This window comes from Coturnix japonica, chromosome 8 (genome assembly GCF_001577835.2).
Source record: "Coturnix japonica isolate 7356 chromosome 8, Coturnix japonica 2.1, whole genome shotgun sequence".
Classification (NCBI taxonomy): domain Eukaryota; kingdom Metazoa; phylum Chordata; class Aves; order Galliformes; family Phasianidae; genus Coturnix; species Coturnix japonica.
In genome coordinates, this window is record NC_029523.1 from 1013962 (window position 1) to 1041808 (window position 27847).

Consider the following 27847-nt stretch of genomic DNA (forward strand, 5'->3'; position numbering starts at 1 on the left):
AAGTCACATGTAAGTATTCAAAGAATCTTTTTAGCCACTTCCCCTTTGGAAAATAAAAGGTTTTTCATTTTCTTCTGAAGTTAAGAAAAAACCTCCTAGGGAAACCGAACCTTTGTTCTGCATGTTTTGAAAATAAAATTATACATCCCAGCCAGCAAAAAAAAAAAAACTCCGTAAACTCCTCTGAAATAAAATATTATTTATATTTCAAATTACAGTTTTAAGAGTTTTTCTGGATTTTTTCATTTAAATTCTATAAAATATATATATTAACAACGTATACAGTTATTACATGTTATCTCAAATCCCTAGAACATAGCGACACATTGTATTTCATCTTCTCATAATGTAAAGGTTGATTGCATAACTACAGAATCCTAGAATTGCTCAGGTTGGAAAAGATCTTAAAGATCACAAGTCCAACCACAACTACCCTAACTTTAATAATCCATCACTAAGAAGTCGTGTTTTTTAAAGAGCAGTTTGATCATTCGTTTTGTTCTGAATTTCTGTTGATAAAAACGTTGATGGCTCAGAAATATTTCAAAAATGTTACATACTAAATCCATGTTGTTCCACAGAGTCAAAATTTTACTATACATGCAAGCAGTAGATCTTTTTAAAACGACATTTTACAAGCATCAGCAGGGTTGACAGTCTCATATAGTAATATATTTCTTTGCAGCTGAACTAATGAGTCTCCTGGCACAGCTATCAAATTAAATTTATAAGACTCTCCACCCTTATTACAGGGCTAACTGTGAGAGCTCGCGCTTTGTGGGTTATAACAAGAAGCATTTCAAAATAAATATGGCTTTATTGTAATTTATGACAGTAGAAAAGCATCTTAAAAGTATGCTGTAAGTATACTTCAGCTTACTCGTTGGGGGATAATGAACTACATTTCCAAGCACCACGATTATAGCATGGTACTACTAACAATTTTAAACATTCCAAGAATGAAAGGTTCAAATACTGGGAAACAGATGTGTTTTTTCATCATTCTCAGACATGCGTTAGCTCTGAGGAATCAACCCTTTAAGAAAACCTGCTCTTCACTGGATTTTATTTCATAACAAATCAAAAAGTCTCAAACCTATAGAAATGTCAGTTACCTGCCTTTGAAAAAGGCTGTAAGCTCTCATTCTTATAAACCACTGATGATAAACAATCACAGTACTGTTATTCAAAAATAAAATACCTGGAGCAGTAGGTGGTATTTTAGCACTCTTTGCATTGGAACCACTAAAAGATCTCGCAAAGTAAATTTCCCATTATTGGCCCTCTTGGAACATTCCTATTTTGAAACAGAAGAATAAATTAGGACAAGAGTTTAAGAAAGAAGAAGAAACAAAGACTGTGTCTAGACATTTGTTCTTGGGTATTTCAACAACAGAACAAAAAACATGGAAAAACTATCACAACAGACATTCGGCATAGGATTGCACTGCCAGGGTATGTACCTCAACAGCTAAACATTAATTTGATGAGAGGCTCCAATAAATTACAAGGAAGATATACAAATTCAGTTTTAATCCACTATGTTTTTTACTTGGATGAAAGCAGTACAAAGTTATCAGGACACATATAATACACAAACATGAACACACAAAAATTCTTATACCTCTAACTTCAACTTAACATCTTCTTTTGTCTTTGAAATGTTGTCTAAGCATGATATGGCTGTTTCCACTTGACTGCAGTACTGTCCATAAATGACCAATCTAAATCAATGTGAGAGATAAAGAATAAAGAGAACGTTTGCTTATTTTATTTTAGGAAATTTATTGATGTTTTTCACCAAAAAAGGCAATCTTCTTTTCAATGGAAGTAGCATTTACACATGCAAAGATCATATGTAGCCAGACTCAAACAATGAACACAATGAAAAATATTCAGAAAAATAAAGTTGAAAGTTGCTTTCAAAATGCTATAAAAATCACTGCAACTTCCTTTAACATTCACATACGTATGCTGCAATAAATGTAGGACTCATTAAAAGCAGCATAACCACTGCCTAAAACATCATGTATTTATAACACAGCAGATTTGCAAGAGTGTAGTGAATAAGTTCTCTAACAAGTTTATTAGGATTAATTGTGCATATCCTTTAAAGAACAGGTAAGTTATCAATAACTGATCCATCTCCAACAGTTTCTATCAGGCTACAACATGTGAGCTTTCAGATCCAAATAACGGTGTAAATTAAAACAAATACCCAGTAGCTGTCAAAAGAACTAGTGCTTTGTGGAAGAGTCTGGTTTTCTAACAGTATCCTCCTGACCCTCCTTAAAGTGCTTCTGTTAGTCTCATTGCAGGGTTCTGCTTTGTTACACTTTTTCCCATGCATTTCTTCAGGTGACTCCTTCCCTATGCTTCAAAATCCCTTGTTGGGCAGTTCCTATAGCTTTACTTTCGCGCCTCCTGAATTCCTTTATCCCTAGCTGAATCTTAGCCACTCTCAATTGGTGATGATAGTGACTAAACACCACTTCTGATTACTTTCAGTATGTGCTACAATCCCTACATCCTGCTGTTTTCCTTTTGCATAATAAATCTAAGCTTGAGATTTCTTCTCAGTGTCCTTCATTAAATAGCACACATTTCAATACTACTTTCAAAAAACAAGTGTTTTCCAGAGCAAATTCTTGTCCTTTATTTCCCTCCTAGAGCAACATTAATTCTATCAGCCTACAGAATAATTTTGTCCTCCTCTGCCAGAAAAGCTGAGATAGAGGACCTCAAAGACAAAACTGTTTATGGACAGTCTGGCAGGTCCTCCTCCCTCAGAAAACAACCTGTCAAATATTTTCCAGGTGGTACTGCTCAGTTCCTCACAAGCCCATTATTATTCCAACAATGTCCCTCCCCAATAATCCTCAAGAGGATCCAATATGATCTGACCACTCTTTTACACTGGACCCAGAAACTCATTTTTAACCATAACCCAGGGGTTACTTTGTGCTAAGTCAGCCTGTAGACCACAGCACAGCTTTTCAGCTAAGTATCACGGGTCTGTAAGTTCAACCACACAGCTCAACAGTTGTTCAGTACTGTTCAGTACAAAAACACAACTTGAAAAGGGGTTAAAAATATTGACAACTAGCCTACAGGGTACAATACACTCCCTTGGCTATCCTGTTATTAGTCTGGCTATTTTTGTTAGTTTGAAGGTGAAGAATGCTTGATTTACTGCACTGTGAGCAAAAAACACTATTTAAGTTTCATTCAAAATGTAGCTGCTACTTGTCTGTAGAATCACGTAAGCTAGAAAAGACCTCCAAGATCATCTCCAACCACCAGCCTTACCTACCAAGTCCCATCACTAGGCCATGTCCAAATATCTCTTAAAAACATCCAAGGAGAGTGACTAAATCAGTTCCCTGGGCAGCCCATTCCAATGCTTGAACACTCTCTCCATGAAATCTTATTACCAAACTAAACCTTCCCTGGTGGAACTTGAAACTGTTGGTATAAAACTATGCAACAATTCTGCCAAAACTGGGAGTAAAAAAAGAGGAAAAGCTCATTAAATAATAAATGACATTTTGACTTCCAGGCTCATAACACAAAATATTAGCTTTATAAAGCTGATGTTGATTTCAATTTTAGATTAGAAATACTCAAAAGTATAGTAAAATGATGTTACAGATTGGGCATAGGTATCATAATTAGTACGTAAATCTTACCTCTCCTTGTAGTTAATAAAAATTTGATACAAGTTCTGATCATTTTTGTTAATAATGGAATCACTGATGTCCTGTGTTAGACTCCTGTGAATTTTCACCAAATCCTTAAAAACAGTGATGAGAAGGGGGAAATTATTTGAAAAACAGAACAATCAAAGTTCTAAAAATAAAATTAAGTGGCTTCATCTTAAATCCATTAATTGAAAAAAAACAAACAAAAAAAAAAAACAACCAGGAACACACATCATTTGGGATTAGAACCTAAATTCAAGGTTTGCGCACCTTCCATACACTGCAATAAAAAAAGCTCAATTCCATGAACTACCTATTTAAGAATCATTTATTCTGGTTTGGAACACGCACTGTTAATTCATCTTCATTTTATAATGATAATTTTAAAATTAAGCAAGTCAAGTAAATGCTTTAGTGACAAGATAAAGTAATGATTCATGTCCCTGAGCTGTGAAAAATTAGTTTTGTACATTACATTGGTCAATTAGTGATGTTCTAGTGCTAAGTTAACTGCAATCATAATGAGTTTCCCAATACAGCAGACAACTAATGGCTGAGAGAAAGGCACAAGTACTACAGAAAGATTTTCTCTGTGAACACGGTAGAAAAGAATCTTAGTTTGCAATTATATAAAAAACCTGTGTGCTATTAAAGATGACTCCAGCCTTATACTGCATGGATGCTGTCAGAGAAGTCGTAACAACTTAAGTCAAAGCAGATTAAAAAATTCTGTAATCAGGACAATTAAGTGGTATGCAGACCTCTGTAATGAAAAACAGGAGAATGTTTTTGAAAGCTGCCGAAAATTGTAAATGAGTGTAAATGCAGTAAATGATACATTACAAAAATACACAGCTATGAGTTCTGAATTAAGTGAAACCATTTTGCATCACACTGATGGAAACTATGAGTATCTGTACGGTCAATCACCTAACAGCTGATGTAGCAGAAGCTCAAAACCAACCAAATTCAGTTGCTACCATTTGTACAACCACATCCTCAGAAGCTTAAACTCCTCCAGCATATAAAGACACTACTAAAGAAATGCTTCCAGATGAATGTACTGCACCAGCACATATTTTCAGGATCGTACAGAAATTCAGCTAAGCAGCAAACCTGAAATAAAGTTGAATGTTAAATAACAAAATGCCTTTAAACTTCTCTCTCCACCAAAATCACTTCACTTTTTAAATTGAACTTTTGCTAACATCATTAAAAGTTAATGAAGCATCAATACTTCAGTACATTATGTTTATTTCCACCTCCCCTCCATGCAACTCAAATGCATGCAGAGACACACATACAAAAGCATCTCGCATGCATACAACAGAGGTGTACAGATGCACGCAAATACACAGCCATACATACATTTTAAAGGACAGAATTTAGAATTCTGAGCCCTGATGAAAGGTGCTATCTATACTGGTGAACAGTGGTTAGGGCCTTTTTCCTTAATAAAAATGTTGACATCAGCAAATAATTTTGTAAGGCTAGCATCCTCATATAATCCATATATAAGGATCACACCACCCTAAAGCAACCTTTTAATGGTGGCAAATCTGTCCTGTTTTGAGATTACCACAACTGCTCTTCACATTGCCGTTCACTGTAGAGCTTGCAACAGCTATTCTTAGTTTAAAGTGAGCTTCCACTGCCCTCCAGCCTTCCTTCTGAGGAACTGCTGCAGAGACAACGTCATAGCAGAGAAAACACTTGCATTTTTTTTTGGCTTAGACAAGTCCTACATTTCTGCCCGTGTTGCTAGATGCCTATGAGATGTTAGGAGCTGGAAATAACTGGGATCTTGTAAAACGCATTTGTTTTCAAAGCAAAGGGTTCTCTAAAGGCAGCTGATATATTCTAAGACAAGTGGGTTACTGAAATCTGTGGCAGTACTTTGGACTAACGGCCAAAGACAAGGAAATTGTAGCTATTAAGACTCACAATATAAAATTTAACAGAGAGACAAATATGGAAAGATGTAAGGTATCACCTTATGATTCATCGGTTCAACAACTGCTATAATTTGACTGCAGTCAGGTTGGTACTAGCTCAGCAATTAAAATATTTCTGCAGAGTAGGTTCCATTGAATAAAAAAAAATCCCAAACATCTCTCCTCACAGCCCTGAGAAGCTGCAGGACATTCCAGATATAGCCAACACAAATGATCTTTCATAGGTGATAAAGGTTTGATGTGTTCTGTGGGCCACGCTTTGGGGATCCTTCCTTTACAGTCTGCCTCATAAAAGAACAATCCTTTCATTTCTCTCTGTTAAGAGGAGTTTCAGACCACGTCTGATGTCTTTCTTTAATGTCAGATAAAGGAAAGATATCTGCTGGATACTCATATCAACTACAAAAAAAGTATGTAAAAATTGTCACGCTATTGTGAATAGGCCAAAAATAAGTGGGACAAAGTGATAATCACAGGAAACCTTGAACAGTTCAGTTAAATAATGTCTCCTACACACTTCAGAGGATTTGCTGTTCCTGTTCAGTGCCAGACTCAGAATCTAAAAGTTATCTGAACATCAAAATGTCTGCAACGGCAGACCAAGCTAGACAAAGATTTGCAGGCTCTCTATAGAAATCCTATTGAAGGCAATGCTGAATGTTAAATGGTATGTAACACAACAGTGACGATTTTATACACTCACTCAAATAGTGGCCTATTTTAGAAATCAACCTATCTTCTGTAAATTATCCTCTACAGGACGAAAATGATGCTTTTTGGTAAAAAAGTGCTTAAACTCGCCATCTGGTACAAGAAATAGTACAAGAGTAACTATTTCTCCCTTTATTCCATTAAAAGGACTAAAAAATAAATAGTAAAAAATAAATAGTGTGCATACTCTATTTCATCAAGAAAATCTACAGCTACATAAATCAATTTTGCACTGCATTTCAAATACTCAATTTATGCACTGACTTAAAACAGAAATATACCATAACCAGATACGAATCTTAAAGCTCTTTATTAAATAAACAGTTACTCACAGGAATGTTGATGAAAACAGTTTCAAACTCTGATGCTGACAAAAATCTTTTCAATGGCACCATAAAAAACTGTGTGGAAAAAATACATACATTGACTGTGTTGTTATATTTTCTAGAATGCTATAGAATCACATATGTAATGCTTTTGTGAAGTAGTAATACTTACTTTCTCTATTGATTCCAGAGTTTCAGTGTATTTCTCTTCAGTTTGTTTTATTTCAGCAAGACAACAACTTCTTACATCATTCTCGGTATGTTTCTGAAATTACAATGAAGCCAGGTTTATGTTATTAACAGGCACCAAATGGATAATGCATTTGTTTAAAACTTAGAAATTAAGATAACTTATTCCTGAATTTTTTTTCAGTGTAATGCAGCCTCCAGAGATGATAGTAGTAACAAAATATTTTAACGCTCAAATAGCTGATAGCTTTCAGACTTAACCTACTAAAATTCCACATCAAAGATGTATAACACAGTACACAGCTAACCGTATTTAAACTGACCGTGAGCCACACACACATGCTGTTTTTGGGATAGCTTGGCCATATATGAAGAGTAGAAAATGCATGCAAACTAGGTAAAAAGTTTCAAATCATATAGACACAAAGCGTCATCACTATCTTCATCACCTTATCACCTTCACCCTACTGTGTTTATCTCTGTATGATTCTACAAGCAATTCCTGCAACTTGAACAGGCTCCTTCTCACAGAACATGGGTATCTGTTGTTCATCAACTGATAAGGGTGATGCAAGCAAATCCTGGAATTTTGTGTAAAATATCTGACTTTGGTCTTGTGCCAAAATAGACTGTTCTCACAATCACTTCTGACAGCATTTAACACAATTTTCTATTCATACCACAAAGTTTTGCATATTGGGTGCAGTAAACAAAAGGAGAAAAGAAAATAATAATGTGTACCTAACAGTACAAGAGAAGAAAATTGCATCTGAAGGTCATCAACTGAGAGAAAACATAGTGGAATAGTTTACTTAAGACGATAATGATAAATCAAGGTTGAGAGAGACAAAAAGCATTATGGCTGCTGTTATTGTCTCTTAAAAGCATCAGGTTCTTCTAAATATCTGCACAAAGATTGTCCTGAGCTTATCTTTTCCATATGCAAGGAGTTCTTGTAGGAGTATTCAAATGAAAGAACTGTGTTAAATCATCATATTAGCACACAGCGCATTTATAAACCTGAGATGAAATTATCACAAAGCAGAAATAATTATCACATTCAAGAAAGCTCCCAGAGCAAAGCAATTGTAACGTCTCCATTCATTATGTGCTGGGGAAGAAATAGTTAGCTGTACTAAGTTTTCATGTTTCATTTATGTTCTATTAGAAACAAACAGTCTGTTGAATCTGAAGAATCCAGGCTAAGATGCAATCCAATTTAAAGCGTGTAAATTCTAAATTCTCTATTAATCGTTTGCTAGAAAGACTGATAGGCAAGTGAATTCCAAATCATTGTGAGCTTCAATATAAAAAGAAATGACAGTAAATAATTACTACTATCCAAATGCTTCTCTAAAACAACCTACTTGCAACTGAACGTGACTTGATCAGATACGAAGGTTTTTCATCTCAAATTTCATTCAGTTATTTCCCAAGTCTAACTTTTTGTCATTGAACAAATGCAAGCAAGAAGCTAATAACTAACAGGTTTCTCCACAAGTCATCTTTGATATTAAGCGTACTAGCTGCAGAATACTGTATTAGCAGAAAAACAGATTTGAAAACTTTTATACTTGAAACTACACTGTTATAAAGATTAAAACAAATCATTATGCTTCCCAAACAATTTCTGTTTGGTTTGTTTGGGTTGTTGTTTGGTTTTTGTTGTTGTTGTTGTTTTTTAAATACAGTACTAACTGCAAAAGTAAACAAATCACATCAGGCATCTATTATACCTGTACTGCAAATCTACATTTTCACTTTCGTCATTTTGTCAAGATTAATTGTCGGAATTACGGCTTAAAAAAACATTTATTTATTAGTAATCTTACATTTCAGTTAAATAAACTACATTTCTTTCAAAACATTACTACAGCTAAATGTTCAACCCCTGGCCAAAAGAGACCACAAAGTAGGGGAGAACGCACTGCATACAACAGATCCACATGCAATTAAGCAGGAGTGAATCTGAGTGAAAGTAGCTATAAAGAGATAATTTCAGAAACATCAAATAATCATGATTGTGCAAAAAAGTTCTGAATTCAAAAACATACGGGTTGCTGCGCTGCTTCATCTTTCATTAGGTCTTCGTAAACCTCCCCACCTTCATCTTCTCCATAGACACAATCATACAGCTCCTCATCTTCATCAATACCAGTTTCACTGAAATGATAAAGAATTAAAAATAAACAAAAAAAAGCTATGCAGCACGAGCAAGTTACAATGCCAGCTCAGGAAAGGAGCCTTTCTTGGAGGAAAATAATTGTTGCAGTATACAGAGAGATTAATTAATAGAATTATCTAGTGAAGAGGAAAATAAAGGTCACCAAATGGATTTTAAAACATTATCATATGAAAACAACACAATACTGAAGACTGAATGCATTTACAACCACATAAAATCACTTAGGCACAAGAAGCAACTTGTCATAACAGTTCTGTCAAGACATACCACCCAGCCCCACTCTTCTCCCTTTTCCCCATCACATCCAAAGGCAGGGAAGCTGACCCTTCTTACTGCCTGGCATCCCACTGCAATGCAGGGCAGTGGTACAGGCTTCCTAAAGGAAAAATTATCTGAGGGTCAAATATAGTGAAGACTGCAGAGCAAGCAGCTGAGAGTCTGTACCTCCATACTATAAGCAGCCTTCAGCTACCCAAAATGATCAAGTGCCTTTTCCTATTTAAAATCAGGTATTTAAAAGGAAAAAATAAATAAATAAATAAAAATATTCAAAACAATGCAAAAGAGGTCCAATTACACAGACAATATAATTAGTTCCACATAAAGTCAGAGCTCAACTCTGCCCTCAGGTAATTTACCTTCATTACAGTCAGCCCTGTAGGAGTTTTGCTTAATTTACACTATGACAGTACATAGTCCACAAAACCCCTTGCACACACATTTCTTAGATTACATCTACAAAACAGCTAAAAGATAATGAAAGTATTTTGATCATAATAATACAAAGGCTTGCTCAGATTTGCTAATCATTTGGGGATTTACTTGTAGGAAGATAACACTGAAATTCTTCTGAGTGAAAAGGAAAAAAAAGAAAGAGAATCAATCCACTCAGGTATATGACTACAATTAAAAAAGGATAATTATTACTTGTCACCATAATGGCAAACCAAAATTTAAAAGAAAACCCTAATATCCCCTTATTCATTAAAATTACATGTTCTATAGCATCATATAAATAGTAGCGTGTAACTGAAATCCAAAATCTTTCATTTAACCCAAGATTTACAACATACTCTATCAAATCAGGAAGACATTTGTAGATATCTTCATCATCAATGCTTTCTTCTGTAGGGAAGGGCCTGTAGAAAGAAAAATACTATAAATTTGTGTAGTTGCAAAGTCATTTTTTGTTTGGCTTCTGACGTTTTCATACAGATAAGTTCATTAGTGTTAAAATGCTTTATGCTTCCTTCTTTACTTGATAAGAACTAACAGTTATATTTAGGTTTTACATACAGCTTGATACTTCATAAAAACTCATTCACACAAGACAGCTGAATTAAAACATACAAAGAAAGGGGAGAATTTCAAAGTTAAAGGATGCAATTTTTCTCCTCCTCTCACAGCCCACCATTAGAATTCCCAAAGTTAAGTTTGACTGACCTGTTGGGTGGGTTTTTTAGTTGGTTTGATTTTTGAGTTTTGGGTTTTGTCTGTGTCTTTTTTACAACAAGAATCTCCCTAACTTGGCACTTTTGCTTACTTCTAGAAAACAGAACTGGGAGCAAATCTTTTATTTATACAGATCAGTAGTCAGGATTACAATCTATATTGTAATTATCACAAACATTCTACAACACTACTCATTTGTTCATTTCCACGTTTCAGCACAAGAAGGCTTCAGGTACTTCTGAAAACATACCTGAAGGGAGGATTCCCTTTAGAATCAATTTCCAAATAAACAGCAAGACAGACTTCTGCTGCTTCTGCCAGATAATGCAAGCCACTGATAAAAAAATATCATGCCTACCTGCATGGCCCTCACCAGCATTTCCAAGGAGGACCATGCAGGAGGCATTATTCGTACCGCTTACTAGGCCAATAACGTACCTTATTCCTGTGCCTATTGCAATAGGAGTGCGAGAAAGTTTTGAGAGTGTCTCTATCACCTGGAGAAAAAGAAATTAACCATGATTAGTTGTAGAATAGAAGCATTAAAACTCTATCTTCTAATCACAGCATATGATACAAGATGACACAGAATCTGGCTGTGCCAAATACTGCGCAGTGTGTACTTCCACAGGTTGCCCACGATGTGATCTTCAGTGCTTGCAGTGACGGAATCACAGAGAAACAAAGGGTTATTTCTTACTTATAAGTTTCAGTGCTACTAAAAGTATATATAAAAAAAGTAGATTTAGAACCAAATAATGTGGTAATTTTAAGTTAAACGCGTACATTAATTGTATCAGCCTCGCTCATTGCTCTGGAGGTTTTTGGGTTTTTTTAACCTAGACACATTTCATTGAGCGTTCCCAAAGGCTGACCAGAAGAGGGAGTCAGAGGACAAGTGGAAGAGCCCTTTTCAGGACTTGCTTGGAAAGATTTCTATTAGCAAAACAGGAAATTAAGCTATACATTTGAGTCCATGAGCTCTGTTTATTTTTAGAAGATTGCAGCAGTATGGGAGATCTCATTCTAAGAAAATACTTCCCATAAGTGCTCAAGGTTATACAGAAGAGAGGAGAACATTAGGGAGGATAGAGGAGAATATCTGGTCATAAACAAAGTCATTTTGCTGTCAGCTATAAGAGAACAGCTCGCACTCTACCTAGAGTGTCCTTTATGTTACAGATAGTTTCTCTTATTTTGACCACTATCAGATTGACAAGTCTCATTTGCTACCGAAAGAAAAGATGCCAAAATGACACACAGTAGGACAAGGCCCCCTGAACATCCCAGGTATTTCAGGTTGGCTCATTAGAACTTAAAACACAGATTAAATTCGAGTCAAACATCTGGAGAAGGTTTGTACCAGTAGTATATAAGATTCAGATATAGCAACAGATGTTCCAGGGGCATTTGTGAATAAAGTTCACAGATAGAGCTATTTATTCTTGAAGTTCTGATCACAAGACTAGCCTGATCATCAAGTTTATGCACTTAAAGCGTTAAAGTGTTTGGAAAATTAACACAACAGAACATTTGATTTTGCTGTACACAAATGATCCCCCCCCCTGCAAAAAAAAAAAAAAATAAAATAAAAAATCTATATATAGGTATAGATATATAATGCTGTGTACATAATCAAAGATGATGGTGCATTAATTCCCCAAGAACAGGAGCAATGCAACACATGCGGCCTAGAAAAAAAATGTTGCAAGCTGCAAATACATTGAAAATGTTAATGAAAAATTATTTTACATTATTCAAAAGGTCAGAAAGGAAAAAGAAATATACTCTTAAAAGTCCTCCTATTTGAAACCGGTTGAGTTGTGGTTTATACAGCAAAACCATCTGTCTTTGCAAACTTGAGAACTTCAGTGCAGAACTGGGCAAAGACCACTGAACCATACGAGACAATGCTCCACAGGAAGTCAGTCGATAGCTATCAAAGAGTCCTGTCCTGACAGATGGGTGAATATTGACTGGCAAAATAACAGGAAAAGAGGTTTAATGATTATTGAAAAAGTGGAGGACAAGTCTGGTGAACTAAATATCCTTCTCCTGTTTCAACGTGTTATTTCCTGGCACACAAAACATCGCCTTCAAAAGGTTTCACCGGCCCACGCAAATCCTCCTCCTAAAGGGATTCTCATTTATCTGGTGTAATCAAACCCAATAGCCATACAGCTTACTCTTTGTACCTAGCTATGGCTTGTTTCAAGATAACATGAAACAATCTGGACAAAAAGCATGAATTTTAGGAAGATAATGAGCAAATATTCTCAAAGCCTACTGTCCATGTGTATTCTGCAGCTAACAATATGCACACACTAACAAAAGCAAGACTTAGACATTATGAGAATATATACTTTATCAGAAATCAATGTGAAATCTGCTTAAAAAACAAACACAAAGGTAAAGAAACCAAAGAAATGTCTGAGAAAATACACATACAAAAGAAACTGTGACTAGAAAAGAAAAGAGACAGCTAGTAATTTTCACTGCTCTTGTAAAAACATAGAGAAAGCTTGGCACTGTATGAAGAAGAAACAAGCCAGGAAGCTAACAGGCAGAACTGTAACAAAATCTGAGCAGTGGATAAGAAGGCAACAGCAATCAACACAGCCACTGTCTGTGTCACAGCAGAGATACAGTGCTCCCTAGAAAGAGGGCAAGCCTTATGGAAGGAGAATGCATTGGGCAGAGACTGCTATTAGTCTGTGCAATAAGAAAATAGGTAAGAACTAAAGATGACTGATGCCCTCATGTTTTTAAGATGAAAATACCTAACTGAAAACAGCTGCAATTTCTACAAAATACCAATCGATGCTTGCCTACTGACCACTCCTATTATAGGACAATTTAAAGCAGCTCTCTGACTAGAAATATAAAGATTTCTACCTGAGGGTTTTGCCACTATTGCTTTTGGGGGAGTTATGTTGGGATATTTCTCCTTCCTCTCCAAATTATTAAGAGAAGGTGTCAGGATAAATGCCACAGCTTACACGAACAAATATATGAACCTGTCACTTTTGGTCAACACACTAGGCTTAAGTTAATACTACACATTTATTTGCTTCAGCGTTAAGTGGGGCAAAGAAGGTTTCTGCATTTCTCCTACATGAAATGTCAGCTCTTTGTTGGTAATGCACAGAATTTTTTCATTTGGAGTTTTCTGGGTCTGTGTCAGAAATACCATCAGAATTTTACCAAATTACCAAATTCTAATCAAATTAGCAAACCATCCCCAGTAAAATGTCTGACGTCCAACAGACTGACAGAGAGGAGATTCCTAAGCAGCTCTACTTTGAAGCCCAAAGCAGTTGTTGTGGGGAAGCTATAATACACTGCAATTTTGAAATCGAAAATTACAGTGTACCATTCATATGAATGTTCAAAAGACCTAATTAAATGCTTTTCATGTTAGTTTTTTTATATATACATATATAGTTTTTTGTTTAGGTTTTTTCTTCCTTATTTTCTTGCACTCAGAGGACCTTTAACCTGTTTTATGCATTAACCCTAGATGATTTTTCAGTTCTCTTCCACAGCAAGGCCTCGAACTCTCCATTCAGACAGATGCTCCTGCCTACGCTAATGTGGATCCCAGCTTCGAGTGCAAAATTAGCACTTCTTGCTTGTACAAAGTCCAGAACAACAATGTTTCTATGGCTGAGACTACTCCACAGCAAACAAGTACACAAAGAGACCCAGGGTCCCTGAGCAACTCTGCACACCCAGGACTACCCAGAACAGGCACCAAGAATTAGATAATGAGTAAAACTCTATTTATGCTACTTACATTCTAGCAACCTATACCATTTAAAAAACAGGTTTTATGTTACAAAATATCTTGCAACAACTACATAAAACCATTTAGTCAAGCTTAAAAGCTCACTAACTCTACATCTCCCCTACAGAGAACCAGGAACTGGTAGGTGTTTGCAAGAGTCTTCCAGTCACATGAAGAACCCCTCCCAGCTCCCTTCTCACTGTCACTTCCTCCCACTGACTAACTCTGTCACACAAAGGTTAAGCAGTTCTTTAGAAGTCACATCAAAGCCACGCTCCAAGAACATGTGAATATCCAAGCCTGGTTCTCAGTATGCTGCCAATTTAGGCAAAACACTGCATGAAATTCAAAATTAGGGCCCTGCTAGAGGAAGTGTACCTTGGCCAATAGCCCAGTGAGGGACACTACTCTTCAGCCTTGTTTCAGGTGCTGCTGGCAAGAGCCACGGCTTCACTCAGCCCATTAATTTCTTACTTCAGTAATTACTCCAACGGCAGATTTTTATTTTTTTTGGCTTGGTATTTATTATTGTTTCACTTGACTTAATGTTGTAGGTCATACACTTCAGATAATGTTAGGACTCTCGTATCCCTTGCTGAAACCTTCTTCTGTAATTTCCTGCTGTCATACTCTGCTGCAGCCAGTCACCCCAAGTATTCCTGCACACACCTACCACAGCAGTACACTAGAGGGACTATTTTACTTCATAGTACATACTACATAGCCTTACTAAGTACTCTGGTGGAGTCACTTCTTTATCTTGTTTCTCAAAAAGCAACTTAGAAATCATGCAATTCAAAAGCAGACAAAATACATTTTAGAAGTACTTTTCCTCTTTTAGAGTAAATAAAAATATATAATTGTGGCTCACTGTTTTCCCTAAAAGGCATTTCCTTGCTGCTGACAGCTGCCTTCAGGACTAGGCCCATGTTTACATTTATGATGTTTAGCTACACCGAAATTAAGACATCTACAAGTGTTGATGGCAATCGTTTCAGAATTCATACCTGTAAAACTTAAAATACGCACAAGCTAAAAGAAAGCAGTTCAGTTTCTTTGTATGCACTTGGACAAGCGTGTGTTTTTCTAACACAGCCAAAGTCAAAGAGTTTGTAACTGTATTCTATTTCAAGACTTTACTTCAAAATCTGGGTATCCAGTTTAGTATCTGAGTGCTACATAGTCTTGGAAAGTTAGCTCTCGTCTCTCCCTTGAAGAAAATCAATTTAGCCAATAGATACAGACAAAAATAAAACAGTTATATTTGCCAATGAAAAATATTTCCTTCAGCCTACTTTTTGACATGCTATTTTGAAAAGCACATTTGGGTTTCTTCCCAAACAGGATTTTACTACATCACATTCTGGGGATGGATTTAAAAAACATCAGTTATACAGGAAAATGAATCCTTCAGAGAGTTGATCATCTCCTTGGCTCAGATAAGTCTCCATTTCATTCTCTTTAAGAAAACTTTTGAAATGTATAGCTACACATCTAACATACTCTCTATCAAGTTATTCCCTATTAACTACTTCACAAGTTGTAAATACTCTCAGCCTAACGTCTATTCATTGAAGACAGCCTCATAGTTGCCTAAGCCTGCCTAAAATTCAGTAAAACCAACTCAAAGGAAACTACATAACTACTATTTGCTTCCTCAGAAGAAAGCCCACCTGTAGTTTGTTATTCTGAAAGAATGTTTCTCTGTCTATGCTTGACTAAGTCTGAACATCCCTCAATTTTGTATGCAGTATCAGCATATTGGCCCTTTGTCACTTCAAGGATCACTTTGTTCAAAGTCTCTCTAAAACATATTCAAATTCCTATTGACAGTAAAGGCACTTGCTCAATTAGGTTATAGGGAAAAAAAAGATGCTGTATTCTATTCAGCAAGTCTATGTGAACTTCTGTTTTCCAATCAAAACACATCAGCAATATAGTAATATACAATGGATTAGAATCTTTCTGAGGAATACAAAAAGCACCACTAAAAGTTAATCATTAAAGAGATTCTTGAGGTATGAACTCTTCACTATTAACACATTTCCCACAGTTTATTGGCAGATTCTGAAAAACAAAATTAGATCAAGTTCTAAGTGTTTCTACCTAGGAGATGGCAGGTGAATTACTTGGAAAATACTTATAGAGGCCCAAGAATCATATTGAGCGTATCATATTGAGGATGCTTCCAAGCCAGTACTACCACTCATATCCTCATACCAAGAGGTTTTTCCATGAAGCTGTTTTCACTTATGCATTACATGGTATATAAGGTAAAAAAGCAAGGAAACTTCACTTTGCATATCTGTCACTCAGAGATAAGATCAATCTGCTACACTTCAGTATGTTCTCAGTATCTTACATTTTTATCATGTGCTACTCTGAGGAAAGCATCTGCAGTTCACCAGGCCCTGGGCAATCACAGATCAATACTTCATTTGGCACAGAAGGGGGGAGTGCATCTCTTAGTATTTTACTATAACCCATCATTTTTCAAGGCCAGGTTGGATGGGGCCCTAGGCAACCTGATCTAGTGCCTGATTTAGTGGTTGGCAGCCCTGCCCGTGGCAGGAAAGTTAGAACTAGATGATATTTAAGGTCCCTTGCAATTCAAGCTGTTATATGAATGCACGATCAGCTCTAAGACCAAAAGATCTCCAAGAACTGTTGCATTAACATTTAAAATTTTAATGTTTAAAAAAAAAAAAAAAAAAAAAAAAAAAAAAAGACACTTGGTTAGACATTTCCAGGGTGATTACATGGCATGATATGCTTCTTAGATGCCTTAGGTGTATTACATGCATCAGTAAGTAAATCTGAACATTCTCTCCCAATCTGATTTGCTCTGGCATTGTGTTGGTATTCTCTGCTAGTTCAGCTTAGTTTTAATCAAAGCACAAGCCTCTAGGGAGGCAGGAAAAAAGAGGGGTATTCCAAAAGGCAGAACAAAATGAAAGCACATGGCCTAAAAGTAAACCTAGTTTCACACCTCTAACAGGCCATTAAAAACAAAAGGCTAGTTTTAACTCCCAGCTTTGTAAATATGCTTCTGCTAAATACTTCCATGGAATACAATAAAGTGCTCAAGTCATACAGACAAACATGGGGAAAAAAATTTACAGCCTTGACACTCTCACCAGCACCTCATTAGAAACACCACGGTCTCCAGACCTTCAGCATATAAGAGTGTAGAAATGTCCGGTTTTGATTAAACAAAACTTCACACAGCAGTAATTTCCATCTCATTGAAATTACAAAATACAATCTTTAAGTGTACAGCAGAAGAATATGTTGAAGTCATTCATTTCTATAGGAATGATCACCAGCCCCAAGGCACTATTTCCTCACTGATATCATCTCCAGTTTGAGTGTCTGTCATTGTCCAAGTCAGATTTTCATTTCTCCTTAACTACATTCTCCAGAAATATACCAAAGGAATACATTATCCTCCTTTCCCTTCTCATCTCATCCCTGGCATTGCAGTAGTAAACAGCCAAAGAATCACAGTGAATGACAGCAAAGAAATTTACAACCCCGAGCCAAGTTTCTGTGACTGACAGGAGCCCACCAGCAGCTCTGAAAAACAGTTTGAAACCAGGTGTCAAGTGCTTATGTAGAGAGGGAGCAAAGGTAAAGCAACTGCCATAAAAGCTGTTCTTGGCAGTCATGCATGTTTCCTCTGAAAACAGCCCCAGCTCCCAGCTGCAAGAAGAGACCTCCATGGTGCTGCTGTGCTGGTTGGGGGAACATCTGGTGGCTTTGACATGGATATCAGGGCATTTTCTCCTACCCTCCCAGGCAGGGGATAGGTACCACGTGTGCATTGCCTTGGGGAAGGCCCATCCTTCATCCTTTTTCTTCAAGTATGTCTCCAGCATCTACACAGACAAGCAAGTAACAGGAAATTCTCTCTCTTGACAGAAAAAAAAGAAATAGCCAAGACAAAAAAGAGAAAAAAACCTCCCAGGTGCTGCTTATCTACAAAGACGGGGAGGCAAAGTACAGAGTTGCAAACTTAGTGAGCCCTGAAAAACACTGGAGAGTCAACAGCTATTGATGGTGCAACATTGTCTCCAAAGCCTTGTGAAAAGGAGAGGGGAGGCAGGTGGCTTGGCACGAGGAAGGCAAGCAGAGCCCAAGAGGTCGTTTTTAGAAAACACTCTGGAAGATACAAGAACAGAAAATCTGATACCCATAAGGGCATGTCAGGGCTGGGCACATTTACATACATTTACATTTTGTTACACCATAGACAGAGGTATACAGTATCTCAGAAGAGCTCTAAGTTACATTAAGCAATATTTGAAGTCATATTCTTAAATTACAGATATAAGGTACCTACTGCGCTTTTCTCTAGTGTTTTAAATTCAAGTATAAACGTAGCTTTCAAGCAATATCAAAGGACAGGCTGTAACCCAAGCTTACCAAGCCTATCTCCCACCCCTTCAGCTCACTGAGCATTTTGAATATTTCATCCCTTTTGCAGGGAGCAATAGCTCAGATCACTCCAGCTCCTCAGTGGGAACAGAGGGCTTGGGGCTGCACACACAGCTCCTGAACATGGCTTAGGATAAAACAAAAGGAGAAACAAAACTGAACGCTCTCCAGGAATTCGTAACAGACAATCTCACTATTAGGAATATAATGAACAAGTCCTTAACAACCAGTATCCAATTACGCACACAAATCTATAGCTATTACACAAAAATTGTTCCTAAAATCTCATTTTTCAATTTCAGCCCATGACAAGGCTAGAGATCCTGGCCCAAAAGCATGAAAGTTTCTCAAGACAGTTCTGCTCTTACAAGGAAGTGAGAAAAACCAAACTGCACAAGCAGCATATCCCAGCTAATGTTAGGTTTGCTTTGTCCAGAAGGCTGAGATACTAACCAAAGAAAGCAAGGGGGGAGGGGGGGTGGGGAGCTTCAGCAGCTGCTTCCTGCCTGCAGCTTGTGGTTTTGGTTCTATGAATACCTTCAAGCCTCACTGTGCCTGAAGGGGTTTGGGTTGCCCTTTTGTTTTTTTCCTGCTAAGGTGATGTTGCTTCAAGAATGACTGCCTCACTCCAAGCACTACTTGAACATGAACTGGGCACTTAAACACTGCAGCTGGTAAAATGCATGTGCAGACTGCCTTCAAGCACACTGCCCATGTAAAAACTGCAGAATAAGTTGGGAATTTGTTCTCCTTTCTGATGCAGTTATTATTTTTCATGTTGTGCTTTAGAAAGTATATGCTCAGGTCAATTCTGCAAAATATACTTGCTGTTGAATCGTTGTAGTTCCCTTCACAAAAGCCTTCATGAAGTTAACTCAATCTTTGTGTTTTCAAATGGTATCTACAATTTGTTTAAATGCTTTCTATGACTTTTAAACACTCTTATTAACAATACCACAATATTTACCTTATTTTATAAGGGCCATAACACTAAACAATTGTGGACAAAGTCATTATCTCCTGTACTTCAAATAACACCTTTTAATATAGTCCAAATCTCTTCTTGAAAGTAAGCATCCATTTTTCAACCTTAATGACTAACAGCAGGATTTTCCAAGGCATTCAGTTAATATGACATGGAAAAAAATAAACAAATAAATGGGCATTAATTGATGCTTTCCATCTTTCAGAACATTTATTTGCCATTTTCCTTTTATAGGCTTCAAAAGACTATCTTTTCTTACTTGAAAACAAGCAAATTCTCTAAATTGTAAATGCTAGCTAAGGTGTTTGTACACTGTACACGTTTTGACTGTGCTTGACCTTGGATGATCCATATTAGCACAAACATGTTAAAGAAATAAACAAGCACTTTTGCATTCATTATTGATTGCACCTTAAGCAAATACCGCTTTAGGTATGCATCCTTGAGTTTAAGTGGTATGTGGTTTCTGCACTCCCACTGTATTATTTCACATTTATATTTAAACCAATTCCTTGTCAAGCCTGATATCAGTAAGAAGGGTGTTAAGAGGAGACTCTGCAATTTCATCCTCTCTTCTGTTAAAAGCAGAGGAAGACTTTTCTCTTCCTGTCTTAAGCAAACCATGCACTGCACAGTTCTCCCTTTTCAGAATTCACTTCAACCACAAATTCAGCTGAGGCTGATGAACGGTATTAAGTCCCACTTGAATTTACTCTGGTACACAATAGTTATTGGGGTAAAAATATGTTCTCTATCTTGTTAATCACATCAAGAAAAAAAGTTTCCCTGCTACAGAGAGCAGTGCAAAGCGAGTGAGCTGCTCTCTGATGCACACAGACTTTCATTGTAGCTTACAATGTAGCTTATCTTCAAATCTCATGCTCTGGAGATCTCTTCTCAACCAGAAGTGATGACGGAATGAATCAGTCCATATAAAAAGCATTGCAGCTGCCCTCCTCACTACAGAAAAATAAACAAGTCAACATAACTCACAACTTACACCTTCTACCACTCTCACTTCTAATTGTTGTCTCTGTAACTGGACAACAAAAGATACCTGAGAAGACATCCCGCCATGGGAATGGCAAAACTATCAATTCCCTTTATAGAAGCCTGAGAAGTGCTATGGTTTGCTTCTATCTCTCATTATCTGTTCATTTAGATGACAAGCAAAACTACACTTACTGCACTAAAAGAGACTAAAAAACAAGGTTTACATTCATATTATGTTTGTTCTTAACTATCCGTTAGCAGGATCCTTACTCTGAAAAATCAGAAAAGGAGAGAAATAAATTATTTTGCTTATTTTAATCACTGTTCTGTTCCCTTGAACATGCAGCAGCTTGCGAACTTGAATATTACCTATAAATAGATAGAACTTTCACCTCAAACAAACACATTACCAACACAGAACTGCACAACCAACACAAAGAAGGACTCCTCTGTGGTTGTTTTTTTTTTTCATTAAAAAAGGAATAATTTGCATGTAATGCTGACTATCCACAAAATACAATCTCTGTGCCAGTCAGTCTCTTACTGACACCACACCCTTCACAATGACAGTGTCCTTATGCTGCCCACACCAAAATTAAGTCAGAAAGATCTTGGAGAGCTTACTGTCAGTTAGAAAACAGAAAGTGCAGACAAAGAGGATGTCTAAGAGAAGTACATTATTTCATCTTCCACAAATGCCTATTTGGGTCAGTGTTTTTTCCCAAGCCAGTCACCTATTAACATTGTAAAACACAGAAGTGTTTAATTATAAAGCAATAATAACAATAACAATAATAACAGCAAAAGAGGAAAAACTTCTCATCTCTGTACCAAAGAGAATATCACATTAGGCTTTGTGCCCAAATCACTCACCTTTCAGAACTAAATTCCATAACAGCTCCATAACCCTGACTATCCTCATGCAAACTAGATTTACTTGAGTGCTACACTGGGAAATGATGCTATCTATGGTTAAGGAAAGCAGTACTTGCTTTAAGTCTTCCTATCATTTTCACACAGCAAAGCGGATGCAACATTGTTCCTGGATGCTCTAATACAATTCAACAAAGCTGTGGGGCTTCAGGCACAGGAATAAAGGTAGAAAGTCTGAGTATGATTTGGAGGAATGCCTTATTTAATGCACCAGTATTAGGTCTTTTCGAACCTTGATAAGATAACCTTCTGCGATTCTAGTCTATTGACTGCAGCACCAGAGTTTAACTGCAGACAGAAAACACATTTTCTTATAATATTTCTAATGATGTTCTTCATATATTTGACATCCTCCAGATAAGGAATTTTTCTTCAGTTTTCACTTGGCTGTATGCTTTTATGCTCTTCAAATACATAACAGGAATCATACTATGCACCTTAGATGCAGATACTGCGATAAATAAAGCAAACCACAGATACTTATCATTAAATTAACAAGTAGTTTTATTTAATGTTAAGATGCATCTCAAGATTTCAGTAACACTCCTGATTTAGGAGATTTCTGTCCCTGTCCACTTATCCTGTGCTCTTTGACCTTGTTTCTGTCCTGCAGTTACATGAAAGGGAGAGGGATTGAATACAGCGTGGATTTATAACAGAGTATAAAGCTTTATCTAAGGTCAATTTCAGTCCTGCATCAAGCACCTAAGAGTTCAGTGAAATATTTGATATGAATCAGGCATTTCAGTCCAACACAAACTGTCCACACTGAACACTATATACACAGTAACACTGTAGTCTCTCAGCAGAAAAGTCTAAGAGTGAACAAAAGCAAAATTAACTGCAGGACAAGCAGACGAACCCAGATAACACAACACGAGTAATTCTGAAACTGTTTTAGACAGGAAGAGCCAACAGAAGCAGCCACACTTAATGGACATAAGGCTACTATATTTTCTGTGGTTGATGCACAAAGTCATTCCTGTGCAGTATAAGTGGAAAAAGACATGGCAATCAAACAACCTTGCATAAGCACCCTGCTCTTGATTGACTAACATACAATAAGAAAACTTACATGATACCAGTAATACTCTACTAGTAGCATTGTCATAGGTACAAAAGCCTTATTGAGAGGCAATGTTGGCAGGAAAACAAATAATAATAATAATAATAAGATTCTCATGGGTCATCTGCCCAGGAAAATAAATCAGTTACTTAAATTTCACTTCACATCATCAACAAAATTACAGACTTAACTACAAGCACAAGTTGAAAGTCAACATTTTCAAGTTACACTCCGTGTCCAGTAGCAATTTAAATTGAGTTATGCTTCTCCCTTCTCAGTTTGCTTTTTTTACATCAAATAGAAAATCTGAAAGAAAAAGGTATGCTGGCTTGTGGATGTTAAAGTAACTGAAATAGAGTCAATATCAAGACTTCAAGAAAGCTGTTAAGTATGAGTGCTTGTAGTTTTATCCTATGTTGATCTAAACATGCCTTATAAAACTGCGTCCTTCAATGTATTTCATTTTTACTTGGCAAGCACTAATTATAAGGCTCATAGCTACTTCCAACAGCAAAGAAGTTCTCTTGCTGCATTCATACCAAAAAATAATAGCTTCAAGGATGAGATATTATCAAATGGTGACACACAGCAATATTGAACTGAGGCAGATGTGAAAAGTAATCCTCAGCAGTGAAATCAAAGGGTTTGGAGAGAGCTACCATCTGGAAAAGATAAGAGATGTCAACAACAGAAAGAGGCAAGAAAGGAGGCTGAAGGAGGGAGGATAAAGCAAAGGACAAAAGGGAGAAATCTCATTTTAGAGCAAGCAATGTTGTCAACTTCTGATGGAGTTTGAAATGACAAATCTAATCTCAAAAATTAGGAATCAGGATAAGAAAACTGAAACCAAACCTAAAAAGCAACTGAAATAAACAGCAAACAAAAAGTCAGTTCCCTCAATAGTAGTTTATTCCCTAAAAAAGAAACAAAGGAACAAAAATATCATCAGACAAGCTTATCCCACAAATCTTTGTCATCTGTATTAACATCGTTTCTTTCTTGCTGTAGCTGAAGCTACTTCTCAGACAGCATTCAGTATTACAAACATAACAGGCCAGGCTACTGCAACTTAAGTGCAATCTATCAGTGGATTTAGATTGCCAAGACGCTCACATTTCTCACTGCCTGCAGCAGTCCCAGTGAGACTTTTCATGGCAACCTTCGACTAGTAAAGCTGACACAGAGCAGGCAAGAGAAGGAAGGGCTGCTGAAGGGACTCACTGCCCAGTTCAAGGTTCCTTAGACTTCACAGTAAGATTTTTGCTGTAAGCATTTCTTCTGCCAAGTCAGCTAACATGGATCAATTTAAAGCCATCATGAGGACTGAAGCACACTGTCAGACCAATCCTTTTTGTCCAGCCAAGCAGCTCTGATACAACTGTACCAACTCGCAACACTTGGAAAATGCTGACTTAGCTTCTAACATCCTACCTACCATTACAAAACAGACTTCCCTGTATAGCCAGAGGTCTGTGCTTGCAAAAATGCATCAGGAAGAAAAACAAGATAGCTTGATAGCATCTATTGGAACAGCCAAACTGACTGTGTCAAGTTATTTTCAACATGCATGCAAGTAGCAGAGCAAGACCTAGTATTAGTATTGTAAGATGAGTAGCTTCATGTATTTGCTATCTATCATTGATAAGGTGGGTTGTTTTTTTTTTCTTTTAATTTAGGGAAAGCATTTCAAAACCAATCATCTTATTTAGCATAGAAAGCAGATCAACTGACACAAGTTTACATTACTGAAACACTGTGAAAGCTCATCTCTCACATCTGTGGGAATACCTGCTTTCTCTATATCAGCTCCAGAATTCACCATCACATACCATTTTGAGGAAACCACTCAGAAACTGAGTAACTGTTTTACACTGTTTTGTCCAAGCAATAATATAAAGCACCTTTCATGACCATAAGAAAAATACATTTAAGGAGAAAGAAAGTTTACTAATTCTTACTCACTCCCCTAAATAGGATACACCTCCTCTCTTAGCCATAACCAGAAACAACCAAACTATTCCCAGTTGGCCTGCCTCCATGTTTTTCCAGCCACCTCAGAGGTAAGAGTTGGAGACTCCCAGCACCTGGCTATATGACTGGACACAGGCGCTTCAATTATAAAAGAGAAATCAAGGCACCAGCATCCACTTAAAAGTTAACCAAATCAGCTTCTACACAAAAAATTATCATAAGCTTAAACACACCATGTACTAAGCAGACACTAGTCCATTGCTGCAGGCACACAAATTCAATAACACCCTCACATCTACCTCCAGTCTCCCTGCACTATCCCAGTACTTTCCTGAGGAGAGCGGCAGGAAGAGCCACACACAGACTGGCAGCCTGCATGGGCAGGAGCTGCTGGGAAGAGCAAATTCACTGCAGCATGATTGAGTAGAGCCTGGGCCCTTTGTGCTCCATAACATTATAACTGAGCAGCTCAGCTGCAGCCTTCTGCTTGCAATGCCTGAATTCAAATGACTTGCACCACCACAGCAGTCTTGTGGCAGGACTTCATGCCACCTAAGTTTCATATTTGCAGAAGGCAAAGAATATTTTACTGCATGAGAATTTTAAATTCATACTATTATTTTATTGAACAATTTCTTGGCCACAAATATTTAAGTTACTTCTCTGCTACTTTGAGTTTGGCTGGTTTTTTTTCTCCATTTGAGACAGAGGAAATAAAATTTTATCAACCCATCAGTGCTAATAATTCTTTCCTTTTCAGAGGTTTGCTAGTGCCAGACAACATAGACTGATGCCCTTAGTTTCCTGTGCCATTCAAAATATAAAATATACTCCCAATCAGATGCAAGAGGAAGCAAACAAAACCACACTTCAAAATTCCCTCTTATATGACTGAAATGATAAAAGATGGCATGATATTCAAATTCTAACAGACATACAGGAACAAAGGAAGCTGAAGTGCAGGATTTCCAAACTAGTTCTAATTTTTCTCTTGCATGTAGCGAGTACTTATCAGGTAGGCAGAAAATTCTGAAGGAATATTTAAATAAGCACAAGAACAACAGGACCAGTCTCCTGGTCAAAAGTAAGACACAAAACAAGACTGGGGAAACTAACCTGAAATGCAAAAACAGAGGAGGCCCAAAAACCACTTGAGAAGGAAGGACATACAGCAGCCTTCAAAGCAAAGAGATGAGAGGGGCTAAGCATGAAGCAGTGAATGAGACATGGCAGTGATGAAGAGCTAACAGTAACTAAAAAGGGAAAACAAACTTAAATTATGTGATGAGAGTTGAAACAGTGACGCAGGTTGAGCTCATAATGGACAAGGCTGGAGCAAGGACAGAATGAGACAGTGCCAAGAGCCAGGCACAAAAGAAGGAAACGGGTGGCTTTGCTGATCTCAGCAGCGAGTCCTCAGAAAAGGTTTTCTGTACTCTGCTGCCCTCACCTTAATATATCCCTCATCTCTCCTCACTTGAGTATGGACAGGTAAAACAGCTGGTAGGACTTCAAAACCAACTCATCCTAACTAACCTACCACAAAGCTATAAAAAGAAGAGTAACAAAACAGTTTCTCCTGTTCACATCCCATAGTTCTGAACCAACACCACAGTGGGGACAGGAGGGTACAATTACTGCTTTGCTCACGTAAACTATTTAAGTGGCACCTTTTTCTAGTGTTTAGGAAACTCCTACAGGCACAGGTGAACTACTCTGAAGAAAGAAAGACTTCCACAGCTGAAACAGGCATAAAGAAATCTACAGATGTTCTGTGATTTGAATAGAAAGGTTCTCATGCACTCCCACTAACTTGGCACCAGCATCATTATGCTTGCACTGATGAACTGCTGGCTAATCTAATTAATAAATCTTGCCTTTGTATGCATTAAAATCAGTCTGGTTGTGGCTTCTACAGATTCTGTATTTATGCCACCCACATGTGGGTGGCAAATCTCCATTAAAAAAAAACAAAATGTAAATGTGAAATATTTTGCAATATTTATCTCATCAAAATGCATGGTATGTGTTTTGAATTTGAGGTCTTTCACTGAGTTTTGGGTGATATCATCTAATCCCAAATATAACAGCAACTTCTAACATCTTGTCTTTTATCTGACACTTGGGGGTGGGGAGGGAAATGAAATCAGGAATACTACAGTTACACCATAGACAAAAAGCATCTGAATTTCACTGTGACAAAAATGAAGCTACTCTATACTCTCAGAAGGCAAAACAGTATCCAAGGAAGAGCAGTTCAGAGCACAACACTCATTATTAGCTCTACATCCATTCAAAATATTACTGAAATACTAAACACAATACTAATACAAATAATAATAGAAATATAAAACATTTAATCTATTTAGTTGAAAGCAAGTTTATACCAACTTGGTCAGTGAAATCCAGTTTTTGTTATAATCATGCTTGAAACATTTTCTACCAGAAAACATGCAATTAAGGGTAGTTTGTATAGCGGCATGTAGTTTGTATAGCACCTCCAAGTTAGCATACATACAGAGACATCAACACTTAAAAAAATTGTATGACAGCATTACTAATGAGGTGGTTTAAAAACTTTCATCAGCTTTACCAAACTAATCCTTTCAGACTTGCAATGAAGCTAATCTCTGAGACTCACTGTTTCTTAGAGATGGAAAAGACCGTCCATGTCCATCCACTGAATCGGGTGCTCAAGCTGCTTAAGCTTTTTTCAGGTAGCTGAAGGAATCTAATGGAATCTAATTGAGCACTTCCCCAAGAAAAAACAAACAAACAAAGCACAACAAAAATAAACTCAAAATCATCTCACTCAACAGCCTTCAGTGTACCAGAACAAGTATTAAGAGAGGGCAAGGGCTTTATTCTCAAAAGTTATTTGTGTACACTGGACTGTTAGAATAAACCAGTGGTGATCAAGTGATTATTTAAAAATCAGGAGAAGCCACAACAGTCAAATATCTTAAATGCAGGAAAATGCTCTTAAGCAGAACACGTACAGCTTTTCCTTTGCACGGCTGGCCATTTGGTCCCAACAGTCATAAAATTTCTTATTACTTTTCTAAGAAAACAAATTTCAAGGAAAACTTAAGGATAAGATATTCACATATTAAACAAGTAGGTCTAACTCCTTATTCCACTTCTTTTGAAGAAAAA

General features: G+C 37.0%; 1 protein-coding gene across 4 annotated transcripts in view; it reads right to left on the reverse strand.

The window, feature by feature from the left end:
- VAV3 (vav guanine nucleotide exchange factor 3) overlaps positions 1-27847 on the reverse strand; it is a 149567-nt gene that overhangs the window by 82629 nt on the left and 39091 nt on the right. For all 4 annotated transcript variants that reach the window (XM_015869510.2, XM_015869511.2, XM_015869512.2 and 1 more), the window contains exons 3-10: positions 10958-11016; positions 10141-10206; positions 8937-9045; positions 6866-6958; positions 6700-6768; positions 3690-3793; positions 1625-1724; positions 1202-1297 (exon numbers count right to left, since the gene is read on the reverse strand). In XM_015869510.2, coding sequence (XP_015724996.1) covers positions 1202-1297; positions 1625-1724; positions 3690-3793; positions 6700-6768; positions 6866-6958; positions 8937-9045; positions 10141-10206; positions 10958-11016 — 696 coding nt within the window. The remainder of the gene's footprint in view (positions 1-1201; positions 1298-1624; positions 1725-3689; positions 3794-6699; positions 6769-6865; positions 6959-8936; positions 9046-10140; positions 10207-10957; positions 11017-27847) is intronic.